The following is a 23152-nucleotide window of genomic DNA, read 5'->3' on the forward strand; positions in this document are numbered from 1 at the left end:
AGGAATATAGACGTATAGCACAGCCCTCCTACTCAGCTTGTTTAGAGACTGCTAAAAATGAAATGCAATATGAAGCCAATGGCTTTGGCAATTTGATGAATGCAGTAATACCACTGCAGGTCCATATGAGGTCACAATAATTACCCCACATTTCTCTACTCAGCTGAAAAATGTCAGGAGCTTGAAACCCGGAGTCCTTAAAACGTCTCTATACTGCATTATTAACCCAACCCTGCATTTATCTCTGGAAAGATGTAACCAACGTGCTTTCAGAAAACGCTGATAATGAAGTAGCAAACCTAAAAAGAAAACCATATGACTACTACATATAGTGAGGACAGACGCACGTCAAGTTGATAACCATTACTTATCCATTAGGAGAAGTCTTGCAGTTTATATGCATTTTACAAGCAGATGTCCATTCAACTATTTTTATTTGAAAAGCTGATGATTTGCAGACATCATTAACAAATGGAATGCTGCCTCATGGTGGAAATGCATCATACAAGTCCTAAATATCATCTTCTCTACAGAGCGCTATTAAGAAACTAAGTAATGCCCAACACTCGCCCACACCTCCTAAGTAGCAGAACTGTGGGGTAGTGTACAGTAGTGTACGACTCCCCCTTCCTACAACTGAACGGTCAATCCGTCTACCTGGAAGTTTAATATTTCCTTTCAGAGGAGTTGAGAGAATGGCTTGGTATTTGTCCAATCAGAATTTTTCACACAAGTGGTGTTGTAAATGTTGAATGTACAACTAACCTGTCTAACAAACATTGGGATGCCAACCCCAGCAAATTCTTTGGTAGGATTAGGGAGCGTGCAAAAGAATGAAAGTTTTGAAGTTTACGTGACAGAAGTTGATTCAATATAGGCTTATTTTATAATACCAGTAGCAGAAACATTAATATTTTGTAAAGCTAAAAAATGAAATGAAAAAATGAAGCAGAAACGCCTTTTAAGAGCACTTGTCTCCTTTTACGACCAAGTCGTGCGGAGATTACCATTAGTGTCACTTGAACAGGCATAGAAGTTGCCTGTCTGAGTTTGGCAGAAATACCCAGACAACAACACAGCGTCCAATGGTGTAACCTTAGAAAAAGCAGATGTCTCTGACATGCTCTACAAATATGAACAGAGAGCATTTAAAAGTATAAGAGAGACTGAACCAATAAGCTCTAGAGAACCGGATTCTCATAATTACACTAGATCCTTTGACACATACAAAGAACCTGGAAGTGCTGAGAAGTAGTAATGTCACAGGAAATAAACACTCTCTTCACAACAGCACCAGCAAGTCATTACACAACATTAGCTGAAGTAAAGTGACCGTAATTAAGAATTTACATAATATGGAGATAAGAAAAAAAAAAGTAAAGTAATGTGTGCTCGTAAATAAAGGACCCACATATTAAACATCAGAACCGGTATCTAACCTAGTACCTGCAAATAAAGTGTTCTTTGTATGCCCTGTGCTACAACACGACATTTGGTAAGTTCTTCATTTTTCCTAAATATTTTTGTGATCTGCATAAAATGATGAACCCCTACCTAGACTTGCTGACCGTATCTAGATTCCAACCATAGTTTATATTCATTAAAAAAAAAAAGAAAATGATCTAAAAATGAAATAAATGTCAAGATGGTGATCCAATGCTACATAGTGATCCGACAGTAAATGGATAGAGGCAATTACTAAGTATCAAAATAGATACACTAATACTGAGAAGAACTTTTATGAAAACTGGACACAGGACAAACGGGAGTGTTGCCATGTAAGCAAGACATTTTATTTTAATATTCTTTATAACACCACCTGTATCCTGTGCACAAGTTTGCCAAAAATGAGTCTTCACAGAATTAATTGCAAGTCTGGGGGGCAGAACAGTGTTGCATTTACCACGAAAGAGGACACACTATTTAACACCCTCTCCACCCCCACCCCCCCTCCCCCAACCCAAAGTATCAATTGGTTAATTAGTTATAAAAAAATTTTTAATTTGGATTATTATTGTACTGAAAAGTCTGCAAAATGCTTCCGTGCAACCTACGAAGGCCTGAAAACTTTCAAAGTTATTACTGTAGTCTATAGTACCACTGGTTTAAGGCCCAGTCTCCTCTTCCCCAAAATAAAGAAAGTTTATAATTTTCTTCAACAACTGTATCCATATAAACTGTTACAATTTAGGCACTGAAAATCCAAAATAAATATTAAAAAAAAAAAAAAAAAGTGTGTCCACATGATACCTATGATTTTTCAATCCTCCTTTTAATAACATTGTGATTAATGTAACCTAAAAGTGTCACCAGGTTTTCTGAGAATCTCAAAGTCACCAGAATATATCTCTTGTTGACTTCTTCCTCCAGTAAATCACCTGGGTAACACTGTTGAATGATTTGTTTATTATTATTTTTTTCATACAAAAAAAAATCTGCAAAGGCTTTTTGCATGTTCTTAATATAGACTGCATAGAAAACACAAAATACTTGATAGAAAATAAATGCAAGACAAAGAACAGTGACATGAAATAGTGAACGTTCAGTGTGGTTATGCAGTCCTGCCATATTTCCAAGGCTTACCGTGACATCCTGCTTGTTATCACAACAACAGTCTTCTTTTTCTGCTGCGGTTCTCTCGAGCTCGGCAGTTGGGAGGTTTTCGGTGGAGCCGGACTGACCCAGGTTGGACTCTGACCCCTTCATTGTTTCAGATTCGTCCTTTACAGTAACAATACCAGACATCCTCATTGGAAAAGGTCACTTTAAAACTTTAAAGGATATACAGAACCTAGAGATTTCAGAATGGAATGCAATATGAAATGAAATGAAAAAAACAAAAAAAAGTTAGAAACAAAATAAAGAAGTTAAATCTTAATAGAATCACACTAATGTAGACGAGCGGATAACGGCATGTAACATACAAGTTAATGTGTACACAAATTAAAACCATGTATATGATTTTAGTGTTATGCATGCAACACCACCATGGATATTATTAGTAGATAGTAGAACACAGACGCTAGTTGTGTATGACCGGAAAAGCAAGGCTTTACCGGTCATAGAGATCTATTCCTATACAGTTCAGGGTACGTTTTCAGGATACGAAGATAATTACAAACTAGCCCCAGAGAAGTGTTAATGGGACAATTACAGTTGTAATGAACAGAAAATATGGCCCAAAAGTCTATGTTACTCAGACTCTTGACCTAATTCCAAACATTCTGAATGCATTAAACAGGGGGTTTATCCAGAGATGAGCAATACTGTAAGTACTAGTGTTACATATTGGTTGCACAGTATTAGCATTTTAATCTTTGATGTCTTTACTACTTCAAAATTAAAATCTTGCCTCCCCTTCCCCCTACTTCGGCATGGTCAATTATTATCCTAAAACGCCCATATAATTCATCAATTGTTGCAGGAGACATCATTCCATTTAAGATATTTTCTAATTACAACTGCTCAGATTACCTATATGCAAATGATGCATTTACAGATAAATTATATTTGTAATATAGATGTAAAAGACAATTCCTTGATTTTCCTCACACAATATACTGAAAAGAATTGGGAATTATTCTCTATGAGAAAGCTGACATACACACTTATATCACACATCAGCAACCACCAATAGAAGGCACACTGCATGTTCGCAGACCCCCCTCTCCCCTGATTCAGAGGAATAGTTAAATATTTAATTGCATTTAGTACAATCATTTGCTTGTGTGTATGCTGAAAGCTCATACTGCACTGACACCAAATTAAATGCAAATAAGTTTTCTCCACCCTGTTTCAGAAACTATAATTCAGGAAAATTGGGGTGGTGGGTGAGGGGGGTCGTCTTAATTGTTTTCAGAAAGTGTCAGCCAGGATTCTAAACATAGACTGGAACAATAGGCGACCGGTTCCTGTTACCATGGGAACAAGAGAGGAGAAGCATTTGCTGCAGCTTCAAAAAAAAATATCTGCTGCACAGGTAGAGGAACAATGGACCAGCTTCCCGACACACAGAGAAATAAATTATCCCAGGAATGTGCTCTTACAGACCCTAAACTGCAGCTCAGACATATTTCTCCATCCTCTTTTTTTGATTTTGTGCTAAATAAACCAATTCAACCATCTGAAACATTGACATAATGCCACAGACAGAGCTATTACACAACACGGCTGGGTTACGGTGAGAAAAGGCTACTTACACATTGTTACATACTGTATGTGCATGAGATTATATTTCACACGCACACACTTGTGTCACTAATAACACATATAATACTAGAATTCCTTGTGAACCTTTGCTCTAAGTTTCAACATTTGTAACATTGCCTTTGGCTGCAGTTTGCCCTGCTATCACAAATGTAGATTGTAAGAAATTCAGGAATGGTGTAAGACACTATGCGGTATGGGGTTAGAAATAAGTGCACACCTTTTTCACTACACCCATCTCTAGGATGGAGATATTACTGGGAGAAGGCGAGTCGGCTACTAAGGATAGGATGGGCAGCGCGGGAATACAAAAACCAACATTTCAGAATTTCTAAATCGAGGGTTTGATCAGTTTTAGCGGAATTAACAGGTCAAACTGATTCGGTATAGTCTAAATTATAAACAACATGGTAGGAGCCAATATACAGACAAGGACAGAAGTAAATGGGGGATAAAATAAACTCTGATGTAGGACCCATCTACCGTTATTTATCACAGACGGGCTGCGCATTTCAATGCATCCTTACCGAATCTGCTCACCAATTAGAGAGACTTCCTAAAGTGACCTCATTACGAGAGGTGGGCAATTACTTGCCAGTTGTCCCTCACCATGCAGTGTTACAAACGACCCAGAGTGAGAAACCAATGTGCGATAGGAAGGTCACGGCACAAGAGGTATATTCTTTATTCATTTTTATTTAATTTTGAAGAGGCAGAAGCCAAACACCAGAGCTGTACCATAGTAATTAAGAAAGCCTCCGTAGGGTTACAAAGAAAACAGCAATAAGGATTTCCAAAGGCAGGCATATAGTAGACCTAAACAACTTGTGGGTCTGCAGCTACTATGGAACTACAATTCCCAGCATACCCAAACTGTGACTCCACTACAGCTGGAGACCCACATATTGCCTAAGCCTGCCATATAAAATACCCATGCAAACATGTAAACGTTGGTTAAACGTAACAGAGTTCTAAGCGATACTTTTCAGCTCCTGCTGAAGAGTCACAAGGTTTTATTACACATTAAACAGAAAGATGGAAAAGACTGGTCTCTGTTTTTCTGAACCTGCGAAGCAACAGAGGGTGACATTTACCTGATGTATCCTATTGTTATAAGTATGTGATGTCCCAGAGTAACAAAGAGAAATATTTTCAGGTTCCTTCCCACCGAGATTAAGCAGGATGTCAGTTGTAATGAACCATCTGGAAGGTGCAAGAAGCCGTCCCATGTCCCTGTCACTAGTGGAAGGTCCTGGGCTGCGTTACGCTGCTCGAGGTCATGTGCAGCATTTCTCGCACCAACCTGAAGACAAGCATCATGTAATGATCATATCAGAGACATACAGACATACATCTAATAATATTTAGAATAAGGATAACATTTAGGGATCGAGCAGATCTCAGTGCATAACCTATTTCCATAACCCAAATCTTGGGTGGGGGTAGGGTCTTATTTTCTACTCCGCAACCTTGGAAAATTCTGCATTTATGTAATAAAATATTTTGATGCCAAGACATTCTGCCAAAAGATTTGGAAACATAATGGGAAAAACAAGTCTGGGATTTGCCAATTTATTCAGATTTAATCATTGTAAAAAAAACTGAGCCGGGGAAATGAGAAAAGAAAGAATATGTTGGCAGAAGAAAAAAAAAAAAAGGATTTTTATTTTAGAATATATATATATATATATATATATACACATATATATATATATATATATATATACACACACACACATATATATATATATACACACACACACACTTACAAGCAAAAACATTAATACATGGCTCGAATATATTTAAGCTACTGTTCATAATAAGATCACAGGGAATATGGATTGAGTTTGTCATATACAGTTCTGCGAGTACTTTGTATAATCCCCAATTCACAGGTAGAAACATTTGGCTTAGAAGTGCATATGAATTGCTTCTCCTAAGCGCCTCCTTAAATATTATGCAGAATACAAACTTCAAACAAGGGGAAGGTGTCAAGAGATTCACAGCTCATCAACGGGGGCGCTCAGGTCATTTTATCCTATTGAGATTAAATCACTGGCAGTCACCTGGTTACATGCCAAGGTGCTCTCCGGAGGGGAGAGGATGAAAAGTGTAATAATGTGCTATATCGTCTACCAAGGGACCGCACTATCACTTCACACTCAGCATGCAAAATAATCCATATCAGGTACTGCGTCTCTGCTGAAAACAATTCTATTTCCTCCAGTACCTATTAAGACATCAGTCACAATCAATTTCCCTTCATTGCTTGAATACAGGGACAGGAGGAGTGTAAACTGAACTTTACAGCATGTGCACAAAGGTCCAAAACACACAAACAAGCATACACCTTCACCTAAAGTGAGAAATCAATTAAGGGGATATTAAAATGCCTCTAAGTATCGGCATATCGTCAGGTAAAGGAGAGAACTTCAATGCACAAGGAGAGAACTTGGCAGTAATTAGGAGACTATTAATGAATGAATCAAACAAATACATTGCTGTAAAATCAAAGATTTTAATGAAGGCAAATAAAAAAAAATTACTGCAATGTTCTGGGTGGGCAATACACTAAAATACAGCCAGGATCCCCACCAGGAACAAAACTCTAGCCAAGTATTTGCATAAAATCTAACGTCAACTACAGTTGCATTCCTTACATATTCATGTATATACACTGCAGAATAAAGTAACCTGTACACATTATCAGCACTTTATAATGCGAATATTTAAGACTACATATACTGCCATCTATTACTAGAATGCTACCATGTAATTGATTAGAAGACCATTCAGCTTAAAGGAAAATCATAACAAATGCAATAGTAATATTGAGCAGAGAATTCAGGACTGACACAATGTACATTCACAGTACAATCACAAGAAAATTAAAAAGGATAACAATAAGCTGGTTATATGCCATATACTGATGAGGGACCAAAATATTCATTATCTTTAGGAAGCATTTTGAAAAAGAACCAAGTTCTTATAATGATGCTTTGCAAAAAGAAATTTAGAATGTCAGGATTTCGCTCTACTCACAAACCATACAAAACATGAATATGTATATAGGAAACCAAATACATATCCACCTTTTGAAACCATGGCTATCAATGTATAGAAAAGTAAAAATTAGTATCCGATTTACCAAAAAAACTAAAGGAAACCATTTAAAAACACACAACAGGATCTTCAAAGCATTCATTAAAATGTCAGAAAAACATAACGACCATTCAATTTGCTTATTTGTATGTAGGTTTAAAGAGATATTACCTCTGTAGCTCCATCTAAAATAGAGAAAAATAAATAATGAGGAAACGGAGAAGACTTCGAGCTAGTAGAAATCAATCACATACCTGAACCATGCCGGCAAATAGCTTCATTGCACCAAATTACAGGAGATATGCTTTCCATAGCATCTACACAATGACTCTGAACAGCTCTTTCAGAGAGCAATCGTTGCAACCCTACACTTAGCCGATGTTCCAGGCACCTGGCAGACAGTCTGTTAAGGCACATACAGGAGCCTGGGAGAGAGAGAATACAGCAAACAGCTGCTCACAGTGACGTCAGTGCACCCACAGCCAGTGAGAACGTCGCACAACTCGTACACCTCTCACGCCAAATTCACAGCTTCATTAGCAATTCACCAGCAGATGATGTAAAAATATATATAGATAAATAAAAAAATAAATGTTTGAAAGCGTAGAAGTGCCAAGAAAGGGGCTGGTTGCGATTTTTATATAGACCATATTTTGCACACAAAAAAAAAAGAAAAGAAAGGGGGCTATATATATTAATCTCCTATTATGCGCCAAAGTTACAATTTACGTTCAGCTAAGAAAAAAATATTATAGTAAAATTCACTCTTTACAGGGTCTTATTAATGATCAGACTGCAGCCAGGTTCCATGGTGCATGAATCAATGACAGATCCACATTGTCAGATATCGCACTGTGTTTGATAACATGCACACATACAAAATGAGGAATATAATAACCATACAGTTTTCAAAAGTTCTTGAAGGAGAAATGGTATCAGCAAGATCCGCAGCAAACCGAGAGCCTGGCAGCTAGCATAAAGTAATTGGTAGATAGTACACAGCACTATACACACACACACACAAAACACTTCGAGTTCTTACTATAAAATATTCATGTCATACACGTCGGCAGTGTCCTTATTCACCAACCACACTTAAACACAGGGTTTATGAAGCGCAGTGTGGCGGCACTACAAAAAAAAAAAAAAAAAGGAGGGATCGCTCTCCCCAAGTTAAGTAAATACTTTTGTTAATATCTTATATTGTTTATATTTAAACGGAATTGGATAAATCAGTGGTTCTCAAATGGTGTGCCATGTCACCCTGAGGTGCCTCGGGACACTTGCAGGGGAGCCCTGGGTAGGTGGTCCAGGACCATTTCAAATTATTTATGGTCAATGTAATAGGCAAAACCAGAGCTGTCGACTGCCAATCATAACATATATTGACAAACAGAAGTGAATCTTGTCCCTCACCACATAACTGACCCTAAGGGTGATATTTAAAACACAATTTACTTAAGTTCAAAAGTTTCTTACTGAGAAATCTAGAAAGAAATATGGCCTAGGGGTGCCGTGATAACAATTCTGATCCACTAGTGCCATGATTCAGAAACGGTTTGGGAACCACTGGGATAAATAACATTTATTGACAGGGATGGTAACTTCTACAAATATGTCCTTTTGTGTTAAGCTAGTTCACAAAAATGAACTGAGAAACCAGGCATGGAAGCTAATGTGTGCCTTTGCTGAGCTTTTTATGTACTGCATTTATGCCAAAAGAATGCACTGCACTGGTTACTGGAAAGAATAATTGGGGAACTTGTATAAAGATTAGGACATAATGCATTCATACGTGTTTTTTTAGACGGTAAAAGCAAATAAATTAAAATAAAACCCATAAAAGCGCAATTTGAGTAGCTTCAACAAGTTTCAAAATGATCAGGTGTTACATAACAGCTCTTGAAAACCGTTAATTCAAGCATTATATATTTAAAAAAAAAATTATTGGGGCCGATTCAACAGTTTTTGCACACCCGATTTCCCGCCTACAGTGACGGGAGATCAGGAGTCACAATTCAAATGTTTATTTGTTTCTTATCTTTTTTTCTTTTAATCAGGCTGATATTGCCCATATAGATTGGGTTTAGCCTCAAATAGCGGCTAATCCCATCTAAAGTCTTGGTTAGGAGGCCGTAACCATGAATTTTGCACAAATTTCTTCTCACACCTCAGGATGTTGCGAGAAGAAAGGACTCCCCCACAGATAATGGACGTCAAAATGGAGCAACAATTGAATTGATCTGCTTTGCACCCCCTAGTGGTAGCCACAGGGAAAAACAACTAAATCACCCCCATTGAGGCTAGAGGATAATTACTATAACATATGAATGCTACAGTGTAGTAAACTGCTTGTGTCCTGTATTGATCATACCACCACATCAAAATACAAACTCCACTCTTATTCAAGCAAAGACGTTACCAGAAAGAACACAGTGGTTGATGGAAATGCTTGCAAAATTGGTATGAACTAGCAGCATTTGTGTTCGGTTTACGCTAAAGCTGGCCATACACAGAATAACTATCAAGCTAACTATTTGGATGGTTGGAACGGTGGTAGTTCCATGCGTGGGAGCAAACAGTTGTCCAATTACTTACACACACTCAAAACTTCCAAAAACTGTCTGTCCAACTTGAGAGCACTAGTTTGATTTCTCCAATCTAGTTAGCAGACCATTGTTTCAGTGTACAATTCTTACAGAAGTAGGCACCTACTTCCGCTGGCAGGGAGGAGGAGGATTGGGATGAGCATGTGCACTTACCATTCACTGTGCTGCCTCAACCACTGCTGTTGTCTCCTCTCCACATCTCAGCAGCCTCTTTTCTTATCAAAGGTTGAGAAATGTCTCTATCCGGATAGAGGAGCTTAACATCGGCCATCTTGGTCTTGGATTCAAAATAATCAGGGAGTACACCACAGCAGTGACAGGATCAGCAGTGGCAACAGCAAAGTGAAGCGATCCATTGGTGGGTGGGGGTCAATGTGTGACAAGGCTGCTGTTCAGGGGATGGTGCACATGTGATTAGGCTGCTGTGCAAGGTGGGGGACATGTGCAGTTTACACTATGGAAAGTGCCAGAAGTTCTACTCCGCATCAGGCCCATTGCATTTTTCCCTAGCAAAATACAGTCTAAAAAAATAAATCTGCAGCATTTTTTATGCAAAGTACAGATAAAAATGTGCACAATATCTACTATATTTACAATTCCCAATAACTTCCCAAGACAGGATTAAGTAATGTACAACCATGACAAATACACAGTGGCAACAGCTATTATGTAAAATACAGCCTATTAAAATCAATAGAAATGGGTGACATCACCATGACATGACACTTTCTTTTCCTACTCAATTTACAAGCTGTATTCTTATCGGTGTGACCGCCAAGCTCTAGTGCAGAGGTTCCTCAAGGCACCCCAGCGGTCCAGGTTTTAAATGTATCCATGTTTGGCCACAGGTGACTTAATTCAGTCAATTTTATTTAACCATCTGTGCTGAGCCATGGATATACCTAAATCCTGGACTGTTGGGGTGACCTTGAGGACCGCGTTTGGGAACCTCTGCTCTAGTGAATGAATAGGTAGCAATCTCTTGAATATTGGTTCAGCCGGCATAAAGACTGCATCCACGGTGCTGGTAAACTGTTCTCTTTAAGGGACTAATCCATACGGCCAATTTGTAGCTGCACACCGTACATATTCACTTCCTAACAGACTGTGCACTTCTTAAACTGTGATAATGATCGCCTTCAACAGTATTACGCCACAACTCAATCACCTTGCATAAACTGCAGGCAATTTATCTCTTATCTGGAGTTAAACTAAAAAACGCTATTAATCAATTATTCTAGAGATATTGGGATATTCTATCCAGAAAATACTCATTAGTACAGTATGGTTTATTTATCCTATGTAGGCAATTAGTCTCATTACAATTAATCAGATAAAAGTCACTGAAAACTGCAATGCTCTTTTTCAAGTAATTATTTGCATGAGATTTAATCACAGGTGACTCAGACTCGTCTCAGGCTTTTTCAAGCAATTATTTGCTAAGTGCCATTTGGCGACCCATAAGATGACATTACCTATGTAGTATGTTGGCCTTAAACTCCCAAATCTTCTTTATCAATGTACATGTATTATGGCACATCTGGGCAAAAACTTTGGGTTGACCTTGAAATTACTACTCCTGCAGAATTCCCAGATGTTGACGTACTCTGACATCAAAGTACGGTTCATTCGCTACCTAAACACCATCATAGATGCTCTAAGGTGATTGGGGACTCCTTCCAGAAATCACTCTGGGCGTTAGGTCATTTAATACCCCACCTGCGCTTTGATATATGGGTATCAAAAGGACTAGGTGTCCTCTAGGACCTCCTTCAAGGGAATGTCCTATTACCTTTCGCTTACCTCCAGTGTAAATATGGCCTCCCCTCTACCAGTCAGTATTAGTATTATTAAATAGTTCATTGTTTGACGGCCATGTCAAAATTGCCCTAAGCATTTTCCTCTTCATCCCCTAAGCTTTTATGTAAATTTAGCACCTGCTCTCCTTGTGGAGAGATATCTTTCTGGTACCAGCACACCCAGATTTTACCTACTAATAAATCTGTAACTCAACAGCGCTGGGAAACAGATTTGCATAGCACTTTTGCAGCCTTGCGGGTGGAAAATATATATACTAATTTGTCACATATCTAGATGTATTAACCGGTATCCGTTCACATGGTCAACCATGTTATGGTTGACAGTCATTAGGTCGACCACTATTGGTCGACATTGACATGGTCGACATGGACACATGGTCGACACATGAAAATGGTCGACATGAGTTTAACTTTTTTTTCTTTTGGGGAACTTTTCCATACTTTACGATCCACATGGACTACGATTGGAACGGTAAAGTGTGCCGAGCGAAGCGGTAGCGGAGCGAAGGCACCATGCCCGAAGCATGGCGAGCGAAGCGAGCCATGCGAGGGGACGCAGTGCACTAATTGGGGTTCCCAGTCACTTTACGCAAAAAACGACACCAAAAAAAGTTAAAAAAAACCTCATGTCGACCTTTTCATATGTCGACATTTCGTGTGTCGACCATGTGTCCACGTCGACCATGTCAATGTCGACCAATAGTGGTCGACCTAATGACTGTCGACCATAACATGGTCGACCATTCATACCGGAACCGTATTAACCATATTGAGATGCATTTTAAATGACATCACAACCAGTTAAACTTCACAACATGTGATCATGTTGGAAATACTGTTGGCATCCGTGTGCAGAGGACGGTACACTCCTACACGTTTTTTAGGACTGTCCATACCTCTGCCAATTCTGGGATGATGTTTATGACTAAACATCAAAAGTAATTAAGGTTTCTATTACACCTGAACTGGGTCTTGCTCTGCTACATCTGTGTCCTCCCTCCATACTGAATTTTTAACACTATATGACAGGTCAAATTTTGCAAGCGGCTAGAGCCAAATTAGCTAAATTCTAGAAATACTCTACTATAGCCACTTTACCTAAAGTCATTGCTAAAACTCAGCATAGCTTTGTAATGGAAACATCATATTCTAGGAATCCTGCTTCTTTAGTAGCAAAATGGCTTTCTTGGCAACTATATAATATTGAAGGTGACGGAACTAGAACCGGCACTCTTGATCAAACCAACTTTTCCGTAGCTTCCACTCTGATCATCCCTACAGTAGTAGCAGGTTGCCTGTTCTGGGTTTTTCCAGCCCTGTAGCCCATTCATATATGTGCAGATGTGCATCTTGCCTTGTATCATGTGTTTTAAAGCACTCATAATTCTATTTTCTATGTTCCTCTTGATTATTACCTAATTTTGGACTTCATATTGAGTTTTTCTTCACCTATTTTCTGTAAATCTTTTTTTCTCAGTTATGAAAATTCTTTAATAAAAATCAATGGAGTAAAAAAAGGAAAAAGCCTAAGCGGTATCTAAACAAGCACTTTCAGCCACTCCAACAAGAGCAATTACTTGTTTACTAGTGAACGCCCATTTTGCAGGAGTTTCATTCCATGTAGGTAATCTACAAAGATGAAGCTTAACTCACTGTGTAGCGCCATCTCAGCCTTCATCAGTAAACTGACGCACTATACGAAATTAATGTTATTAATTGCTCCCATTGACTATAAAATGGATGAGAAATTAAAAAAATGGTCTCTAATTAGGCTTCAATTTAGGACAAAATAGCAGTGTTCTCTAAGCAACTAATCTTATGATATTTGATTACAGATAAAAAATAAATAAAATGACCAGTGTAGACACGTCATTGCCATTCTTCCAAATACACCAGCACATAATGTACAAAGCTTTTCTTGCCACACCCAAGAGGAGATTCAATTAGCTCTCACTATGCCATACTGCTCCTTTTGCTCGCATTCCAGTGCGGTGCAAGCAACTTTAAGGATTTACCTAGCGAAATATAGGTCAAATGCGGGCAACCATACATCAGAACCTGTATATGACCACAGGACTCACTGACTAGTCTGCTGCTCTACATTTAAAAAAGAGCCTAAACATTAAAGGTTCTAAGCAATCTGTAAATAAAATAATTTAACACAATCAATGTGTATCAGGAAAAAAAAAAAAAAAATACATTTGCTCATTGAAGATTGAAATAATTGTCCAATAATGAAAGCAAAATTAAGGACAAATCCTCAGTCTAAAGGCCCATATACACTTGACGACGTTGTCTAGTGTTTCACATCCCGGGCAAGGCTGTCGGCATCCGCCCATACATACAGAGAGATAGGACAGTTCATATCGCTCAGTGTCGTCACGCAGCCGCCGCCCATGCATCCAGCTCCTGGATGACAGTCCAGGTCGAGCTTGCATGCACTGCCGACAACGACGATCGTTGCCAACCTGCAGGGCCATGCATCGTTTGTCGCTGGCGTCATACACACTTGCTGATAAAATGAGCAACGTCGCTCAGGAAGTGGAAATGAGCGACGTCACTCATTTTATCGGCAAGTGTGTGTGGCCCTTTAGTTGATCCTATAATGCGCGTGACACATTTCATCATCAAAGTCCGAAGTGCCCAATTTATTTTATTTACAGTTTTTTCCTCCAAGAAAATAAAAAAGAATTATTTAATGATATACAAATACATACACAAACCAAATCAGCTATAACAAACCTACTGACAGGTTATGTGAACTACATTGGTTCTCTCAGGTCACCTGTCAAGGGGTGGGATATTATATAGCAAGTGAACACTCCATTCTTGATGCTGATGAGTTGGAAGCAGGAAAAACTGGCAAGCGTAAGTATCAGGGCGACAAGGGCAGAATTGACTGGGTCAGAGCCTTTCCAAATTGGTAGTTTTTGTGGGGTGAACCTAGCATTTTGTTTCTGTGCAGGGTGAATACTAGCTGCTTCATTTTTACACTGCACATTAGATTTCAGATTGAACACACCCCACCCAAATCTAACTCTCTCTGCACATGTTATATCTGCCACACCTGCAGTGCACATGGTTTTGCGGCTTTTACCCAACTGCTAACAAATGTGCTGCTGCGATCAACTCTGAATTAGGCCCAATAGCTGTTAGGCAACATGGCAGAAAAAAATATTTTTTAACAAGTCAAGGTGTATGACAATTTTTTACCACTCGTGTACTAGTATTTTGGACCTGTCATTTGCTAGGTCACTACCTATCATGCCTGATATTTAATTTCCACCACCTTCCAGTCCCTGCCCCTCACCGCACCAGTCTCATCTAGGTCTTTACTGTGTCTTTCTTGTACATCTCTATTCCCCCCCTCCCCCATCTCACTTATCCCTGGGCCTTACTTAAATCTCGTACCTCTGAGAGTTCTGCTTATAAAAAGTTAATATTTATACAGTATACAACAAAAACCAAAATCTGAGTTACAAGAACTTATCATAGAGGTTCTACTTACTATTGATAAAACCTGTTAACCACTTAACTAAAATAACTTATCTTAGCACTCACCCCATCACATATCAAGTATCTAAAGTTCTGTCACAATAGGGGCGATTCAAAATGTTTTTTGGCGTGCATCAGAGCAATTCAATTGTTGCTCTAGTTGGGCGCAGATTGCTTTATACTCACCCAAATAGATGAAGGTTAGCCACGAATAGCAGCTAATCCTGTCTAAAGCCCTGGTCAGGGCGCCCAAACCACGGACTCTGCACACATTTCTTCTCGCACCGCAGAAGGCTGCAAGAAGAAATGTCACTCCTGCAACTAATGAGCACCTAAACGGAGCAAAAATTTTATTGCACCATTTTGTGCCCCCTTGTGGATGCTGTAGGGTAAAACAAATCACCTCCAATAGCATTTAATGTAATTTTCATATAAAACATCATTCATATTTACAACCGAATAACTGTGCTATACAACTGTATGTTTCCATTCCAAGCCTAGTTCTTGGTGCTTCCCAATAACAGTATTTACGCAAGCCGTATTTTACAATGTATTAGACCAGAGGTTCTCAAACTCGGTCCTCGTGGGCCCACACAGTGCATGTTTTGCAGGTAACCCAGCAGGTGCACAGGTGTATTAATTACTCACTGACACATTTTAAAAGGTCCACAGGTGGAGCTAATTATTTCACTTGCGATTCTGTGAGGAGACCTGCAAAACATGCACTGTGTGGGCCCACGAGGACCAAGTTTGAGAACCTCTGTATTAGACAAACGGTAGCTAAAATCAGATATGTTATGAGAAAAAGATACACTTTGTTTTAGAAGGTTTAGTGTTATAGCTAAACAAACACCTCCTATTTGAATGAACATCCACTATAACTAGTAATTGACTTTAAAAAGGAGATTTTGCAGTTTACATAATTTCTTATTTATTAATTTGTACACACCTCTCCTGCAAATGCTACTCTTTTTCTTTGGTTGGTTTCATCAGACTGCTACTAAAAGATCGATTATTCTGCAGAATCCCACATTGTTCTGTTACTGTCATGGGAAGGATTCAGTATGGGATCCAGATGGTCAGGACCTGGCAGTCATATGACAGATGGGATCCCGACGGGGAGCGCAGCTTGTTCCCTCATGGGCTCGCTAGGCTTCGTGCCCAGTGGCGAGCTTCACTCGCCACACTAAATTTATTGTCCCTCGGTGGGCGGTCAGACAGACAATCGGGATCCCGGCGGTCATAAAACAGATGCCGGAATCCCGACAGGCAGAATCCTGACAGGCGGGATCCCAACAGCGAGCGCAGAGTGTCTTCTCGTGGGCTCGCTACGCTTCGGGCGCCAGTATCCTGACAGCCAGGAAACTAACTGCTTCCCCATGGGAACCACAGTGACTTGACACGTGATTTAGTGAACAGATATGCTATTAAACACCCCTCTTAGCTCTATCTGCTTGGACACATCCACCCTCTCCAGCTCTTCCTTCACTGTCCAGCAGCAGTACATTTCCATCCAAAGAGATTTTGAAAAGGAGATAAGAAGGATTTGAACACTGACCAATGCATGCTTACTTAAACTTTTGAATTGTTTATATATATATATATTCTGTACATCACACAGAAAAGTAGAACTAGACTACACTGTTTAATAATAATACCACATACTTTCAAACGTTGTATTTTTTATTTTATTCTGGGATGTATTTTTCACTTTTAAAAGCAAAAGATCCAATAGGTGAACATATAATTGGGAGTGTTTAATCACTGCATGATTACATTTATTGATTCCTTATTCCACAGGCAGCAATTGTGTCTTCCTGTGCTGTAAATCACAGGGCAGACTAAATCAATGATTTGTTTCGCTTATTACCACACATACAAAGACATGATTAGCGTCTACAAATATGTTTTCAGAAAGTGTGTATGAAGATCAACTTGTTCACAGCCAATTAAGAGTGCATCAGAGGGACCTTGGTTTAAACAGTTATGACAGTGGCAATGAGCCAGCGAGATCATGGTATAAATATAAGGTTTATGGAGCCTAATTGCATACAAATTATAGCAAATGAAAGCAGGAAAAAAAAATAAAAAAAAATACTGCAAGTACCTGTATAAAAGGCCATGGGGTGAATAATGGTTCCAGAGAAAGAAAAAAAAAATACCACAACAAAAAAACAATACAAAAAACAGACAAATACAAAAGACACGATACAAAGAAACTTAAGAAGTCATTAACATTCAAACCTATTATACAAGATTATACCAATTTACTATACAAGATGTCCTATAGGAGATTTATACTATACTAGGATGTACAGTATACTGCAGGATTCTTCTATATAGCATGACACATACACCATAGTAACATTACTTCTTGGAATTACTGTTTGGAATCCCATGACTTGTGTTTTTCTTGCCCAACAGGTCAAGAAAAATAAATACGTATAAGCAAAAATAAAACATACTGTATAAAGAATGAAAAAAATAAAAATAAACCAGCACATGCTTTTGTCCACAAAAAGCTATAAATTGGACTAAGAGGTTATTTTCTCGTAATGAAAAGTAATTTCTGTAAAATATATTTTTATTTTTCAAATACATAGCCTGTAGGTGTCACTGTTGCTACTCCTGTTCATCTATGGCTGAAACCTCTACAGATAACGGTGCAAACTAATAGAGACTGTATGCTTTCATAATGGAAAAGCTCCCAATTTAAGTTATAATGTTACAACTCTATATTAAAATACTTTATTTCAGATGATCAATCAGCTTTTAAATACCACATCTATGGAGTATCTAATGGTTAACCCCCTAACGTTTGCATGAACTGAATTTACACGATCTTGGCGCTTGTTGGTATTTGGAGGGGGGTTTGAGGGAGCTTAAATACAACATATACAGTAGGAAACAGAAAACTTAGAGCCAACCCCTTTTATCACCTGCAGCTTTTCAGGCATTTGATGAAATGCTTAGAGACTCACTCTGCAGTCTACTGGTTTATTGCAGAGTAAATGTGTGTTTAGTTGAGCAATAAGATCTAATAGCAACACTGTCCGTACTGCTCTAATTCACTGTATTCCCTGAAGATCTGGTGCTTCTTCACTCAACTTTTTGATTAACATTTTCTTGCTGGTTTCTTTGGCGGTGCAGATTTACAGAACTCAGACCCACGATTCCAGGAGACACTTAAAGAAGTAATTCAATGCGTTAACCAGGAACAACAATATCTGGAATAACAAACCTGTCATCTGCACTTAGAAGTACAGTACAGCCTATTGTTCACGTAGAAAAATCAGAGAGGTTTTGTCTAGCAGGCTATGGTAAATATATAAAAAGGATCTTTAATTATATTTTCATTAAAAAAAAAAAAAACAACTTATGATTTAGATCATCACTATATTTATTTATATATTTTTTTTTATATTAAATTTAAAAAAAAAGTTAATTTGAACTTGCGGAGCCTGCACACGCCAAACGTCCAGCATCTGGTCTTTTCTTTATTGTTCCTCTCCCAGATGTCACATCGAGATCATACATACCTCAGTTCTTTCTAGGTCCCTAAGCTATATAAAATAATGCAAACGCGATCACAATTCATCCAGTAGTTTTTGTGTGATGCCAGAACGAGCAATTACACAGAACTACCGGAAAAAAAAAATGTGTTTCAGTCTCCATAGTTCATAAGCAGTCCCTAAAAAGTATATTTTGCAAAAACAAAGTTTTCTATGTACAGACACAACCCTTACTGTTTTATTTTATGTACAGATTTGCATAGTAGTGCCTGTGACACAATGGCAGGGCTTTCTTCGAGCAAGAAAAGGAGTTCAGTTCTACACAGCAAATTGCATATAAAAGAAGCAGTATTTTGACTGCTGACAACAAATCTCAGCAATTCAATAGGGACATGTGACTTCTTAGATGCACTTTGCATTAAATTCAATACAGGCATATATTTATGAAAATAATGTTTATATATAAATAGTGATCATTTACAGTAGTATTATAACATTTCTACATTTATGCCGCAAGTACTCAGAGGAGGAGTCTGTTGAATTTATAGAAAAAAAATAAAAAATGCACAAAAATGATTGTCGCTTGAAATGGTCCCATGGTTACAGATGTATTCCGCAACCATTCCTTATGGCATTAGTAAACCTCCAGCATTTCCAAAGATTGTAGCTTGTATGCTTACAGAAAATCTACTTTCACCTGCTTGTATTTCAAATTAAATAGAATACTGGACCTGACAGCGAAGTCACCACCAAGAAAAACACAATGCTCTTCCACCTTCAGTTGCCTGTCACAGGGCAGGTACACAACACATCTCAGATTGAGCCAGAGTTGTCTCATTTGCTTAGAATGGATTACCTGGAGCTTTGCTCCAGGCATCCAAGAGGAATACACTGGATAATGATTGCAGTAATCAGATAGAGCAGAACTCACACTTGCAGAGCAGAGTGCACTAATAGAGACCCCCATCCTCCAACATTCTGTAATGGGGACTGGTACGTAACTGCAAGATAGCAGAATATACACAGCTGTGCTAGTCATGGCGTAATGTAATCTGTGGTCAGAATTTACAGTTACTTACAAGTAAGAATTTTCCTACATAGAATCCAGACCAGCTCTTTCCTATAAGCTAACATGTTAACTGGTGCCAATCCCATTTATTGTGGCACAGTCACTGAAAAAGGTAACTACCCTGCTACACAGCATTATCCATATACACTGTTTTGATGGGGTGTAGTATGGTATGCCGGCGGCCGGGCTCCCGGTGACCAGCATACCGGCGCCGGGAGCCCGACCGCCGGCATACCGACAGTTTGGCAAGCGCAAAGGAGCCCCTTGCGGGCTCGCTGCGCTCGCCACGCTGCGGGCACGGTGGCGCGCTACGCTCGCCACGCTATTTATTGTCGTGGACCCCCACGAGGGAGAATAGCTGTCGGTATGCTGGGTGTCGGGATCCCGGTGCCGGTGTACTGTGCGCCGGGATCCCGACATTCGGCATACTGAAGATCACCCGTTTTGATGGGCTGAGTATGAAATCCCATCAGTTGGGATCCTGACGAATTGCAGTAAGTATTTTTACCATTCCACTACACCACCCCTCTTGCAGCTAAAGCCCAAACCCTCACAACCCCCCAAGCCTAACCTTAACCCTTCCCGTAGTGCCTAACTCTAACCCCAATGTCAGTCACGTTTGGGATCCGTTAGGAATCCCACTGCCTGTATTCTGACTGTCAGGATCTGGGGCGCATCCCATTTTACCATATTTGGGGTCTTAAAAGTGAAATAATAAACTATGCCTCACGATGATGCAGGGGATTTTCACCTCCCTTTCACAGCAGTGCCTTGTAGCCCACATCAGTGCTGCACACTCAGGCCTATCGTGAGTCCTAAGTAACATCACTGATGCAGCAGATACAGTAAGAGTGCTCAGAATCAAACTCTGCAGTCAGGTAAAAAAAGCCTGATGAGGGATTTCAAACACTGAGAAAGCAATTCTTCCCAGGTTTTTTTTTTTAATTGAACATGATCATCAAATTATAAAGTAGCCCAAGGCCCTTCATTACCTCCCCAATATATAACAAAAATGAAGTTCCTATGTACTATATGCATTAACACTGCAGATGGTGCCCTCACAGCAACCAGAAAGCCTCAAGTGCGAACGAGAACTCATAGTTAATAATTGTAGAGCAGCCTGGTGACCTCTGCAAGCAGAGAGGCTCTGATGTATTCCTCCTGTCAGTCCTATTGCCTGTGTGATGAACCTCTCGCAATAGAGCAGTATGAATGTGTGACCCAGTGGCTAAGTGTGGAGTCTGGTTTCATGATAGGTGAAATGATGGAGGCCTACAAAGAACAAAAACAAAAGGAGTAGGAAGACTTTCCACACTTGGGGCGGGATGTACTAAAGCAAAAATGCTGTAAAACCCCCGAAAACGGGGGTTTTACCGCATTTTCATGTTTACTAAGACCCTACCGCAGCGTTTTCGGCGTCCAGGGTTTCGCCATCTCTGGATGGCGAAACCCTATAGAAGCCTATGGGCTTCTTTTCGCCGACCGCCGCAACCCGCCGACACCGTCGACCCCCGCCGCAGACGCCGACCCCCCTTCCCCCTGGCTTACCTTCCTCCAGGCTGCCCTGGACCCGGAAGGTAGTGTCCTCCTCCCCCTAGCAACGCAGCCGGACGTCCTTCCGGCTGCAGGGGGGAGGAGGAGGTGCCGGGGGCAGCCTGCTGCTGCTTCCCGGCATCTAGCCAGTGTGGGGACCCCGGGGAGGTGACGGAGACCCCCCGCAGACCACCTAACAGGTATCGCGGGGGGCCTCCGTCACCGCATCGCGATGTTGATCGCATATGTTAGTACATATGCGATCAACATCGCTGCGGTAACCGGCGAGGGGCGGCGATGTATGTTAATACATCCCGCCCTTGGAGAGATATATGAAGCAGTGAAAAAAGTGAAGCTGTAAGCTAGTGGAGAAGTTGCCCATGGCAACCACTCAGCTTTGAAATATAATTTTATTGAGTACACTTGATAAAATGTTAAGTAGCAGCACGCTTTTCACTGCTCGTACATCACCCCCCCTCCTAGTTCCTATACCAGGCATGTCCAAACTGCGGCCCTCCAGCTGTTGTGAAACTACATATCCCAGCATGCCCTAACGCAGTTTTGCTATCAGTGAATGCTAAAGCTGTGTCAGGGCATGCTGGGATGTGTACTTTCTCAACAGCTGGAGGGCCGCAGTTTGGACATGCCTGTCCTATAAGTTCAGTGATGCGGAACCTTTGGCACTCCAGCTGTTGTTGAACTACACATCCCAGCATGCCCTACTACAGTTTTAGCATGGCCAAATAGCAAAACTGTAGCAGGACATGCTGGGATGTGTAGTTCAACATCAGCTGGAGTGCCAAGGGGTCCCCATCAATGCTAGAGTTCATACAGGTGAATACTATAAACCTCTATCACATTCTGCTCCTCTGCACAATCAAGTAAATAAACATATGTAGGTTATAGGGTCTTCAAATAAAGGGCCTTTCACTTCTCAGGTCAGCCTTCCTTTTAAAACAATAAACGTTTGCATGTTCAGAAAATAAGAATTTACTTACCGATAATTCTATTTCTCGGAGTCCGTAGTGGATGCTGGGGTTCCTGAAAGGACCATGGGGAATAGCGGCTCCGCAGGAGACAGGGCACAAAAGTAAAGCTTTTACAGGTCAGGTGGTGTGTACTGGCTCCTCCCCCTATGACCCTCCTCCAGACTCCAGTTAGGTACTGTGCCCGGACGAGCGTACACAATAAGGGAGGATTTTGAATCCCGGGTAAGACTCATACCAGCCACACCAATCACACCGTACAACTTGTGATCTAAACCCAGTTAACAGTATGATAACAGAGGAGCCTCTGAAAGATGGCTTCCTAAACAATAACCCGAATTAGTTAACAATAACTATGTACAAGTATTGCAGATAATCCGCACTTGGGATGGGCGCCCAGCATCCACTACGGACTCCGAGAAATAGAATTATCGGTAAGTAAATTCTTATTTTCTCTATCGTCCTAAGTGGATGCTGGGGTTCCTGAAAGGACCATGGGGATTATACCAAAGCTCCCAAACGGGCGGGAGAGTGCGGATGACTCTGCAGCACCGAATGAGAGAACTCCAGGTCCTCTTTCGCCAGGGTATCAAATTTGTAAAATTTTACAAACGTGTTCTCCCCTGACCACGTAGCTGCTCGGCAGAGTTGTAATGCCGAGACCCCTCGGGCAGCCGCCCAAGATGAGCCCACCTTCCTTGTGGAATGGGCCTTAACAGATTTAGGCTGTGGCAGGCCTGCCACAGAATGTGCAAGTTGAATTGTGTTACAAATCCAACGAGCAATCGACTGCTTAGAAGCAGGAGCACCCAACTTGTTG

The 23152-nt window shown here is 40.2% G+C and overlaps 1 protein-coding gene across 10 annotated transcripts in view; it reads right to left on the minus strand.

Moving 5' to 3' along the window:
* R3HDM1 (R3H domain containing 1) overlaps window positions 1–23152 on the minus strand; it is a 222315-nt gene that overhangs the window by 77631 nt on the left and 121532 nt on the right. For 4 of the 10 annotated variants that reach the window (XM_063933764.1, XM_063933766.1, XM_063933763.1 and 1 more), the window contains exons 1-3: window positions 7563–7723; window positions 5301–5509; window positions 2584–2791 (exon numbers count right to left, since the gene is read on the minus strand). In XM_063933764.1, coding sequence (XP_063789834.1) covers window positions 2584–2751 — 168 coding nt within the window. In that variant the 5' untranslated portion in view covers window positions 2752–2791; window positions 5301–5509; window positions 7563–7723. Of the gene's footprint in view, window positions 1–2583; window positions 2792–5300; window positions 5510–7562; window positions 7727–23152 lie in introns of those variants that run through there. The other 6 variants (XM_063933765.1, XM_063933762.1, XM_063933761.1 and 3 more) reach the window with 4 other exon arrangements.

This window comes from Pseudophryne corroboree, chromosome 7, assembly GCF_028390025.1.
Source record: "Pseudophryne corroboree isolate aPseCor3 chromosome 7, aPseCor3.hap2, whole genome shotgun sequence".
Taxonomy (NCBI): Eukaryota; Metazoa; Chordata; class Amphibia; order Anura; family Myobatrachidae; genus Pseudophryne; species Pseudophryne corroboree.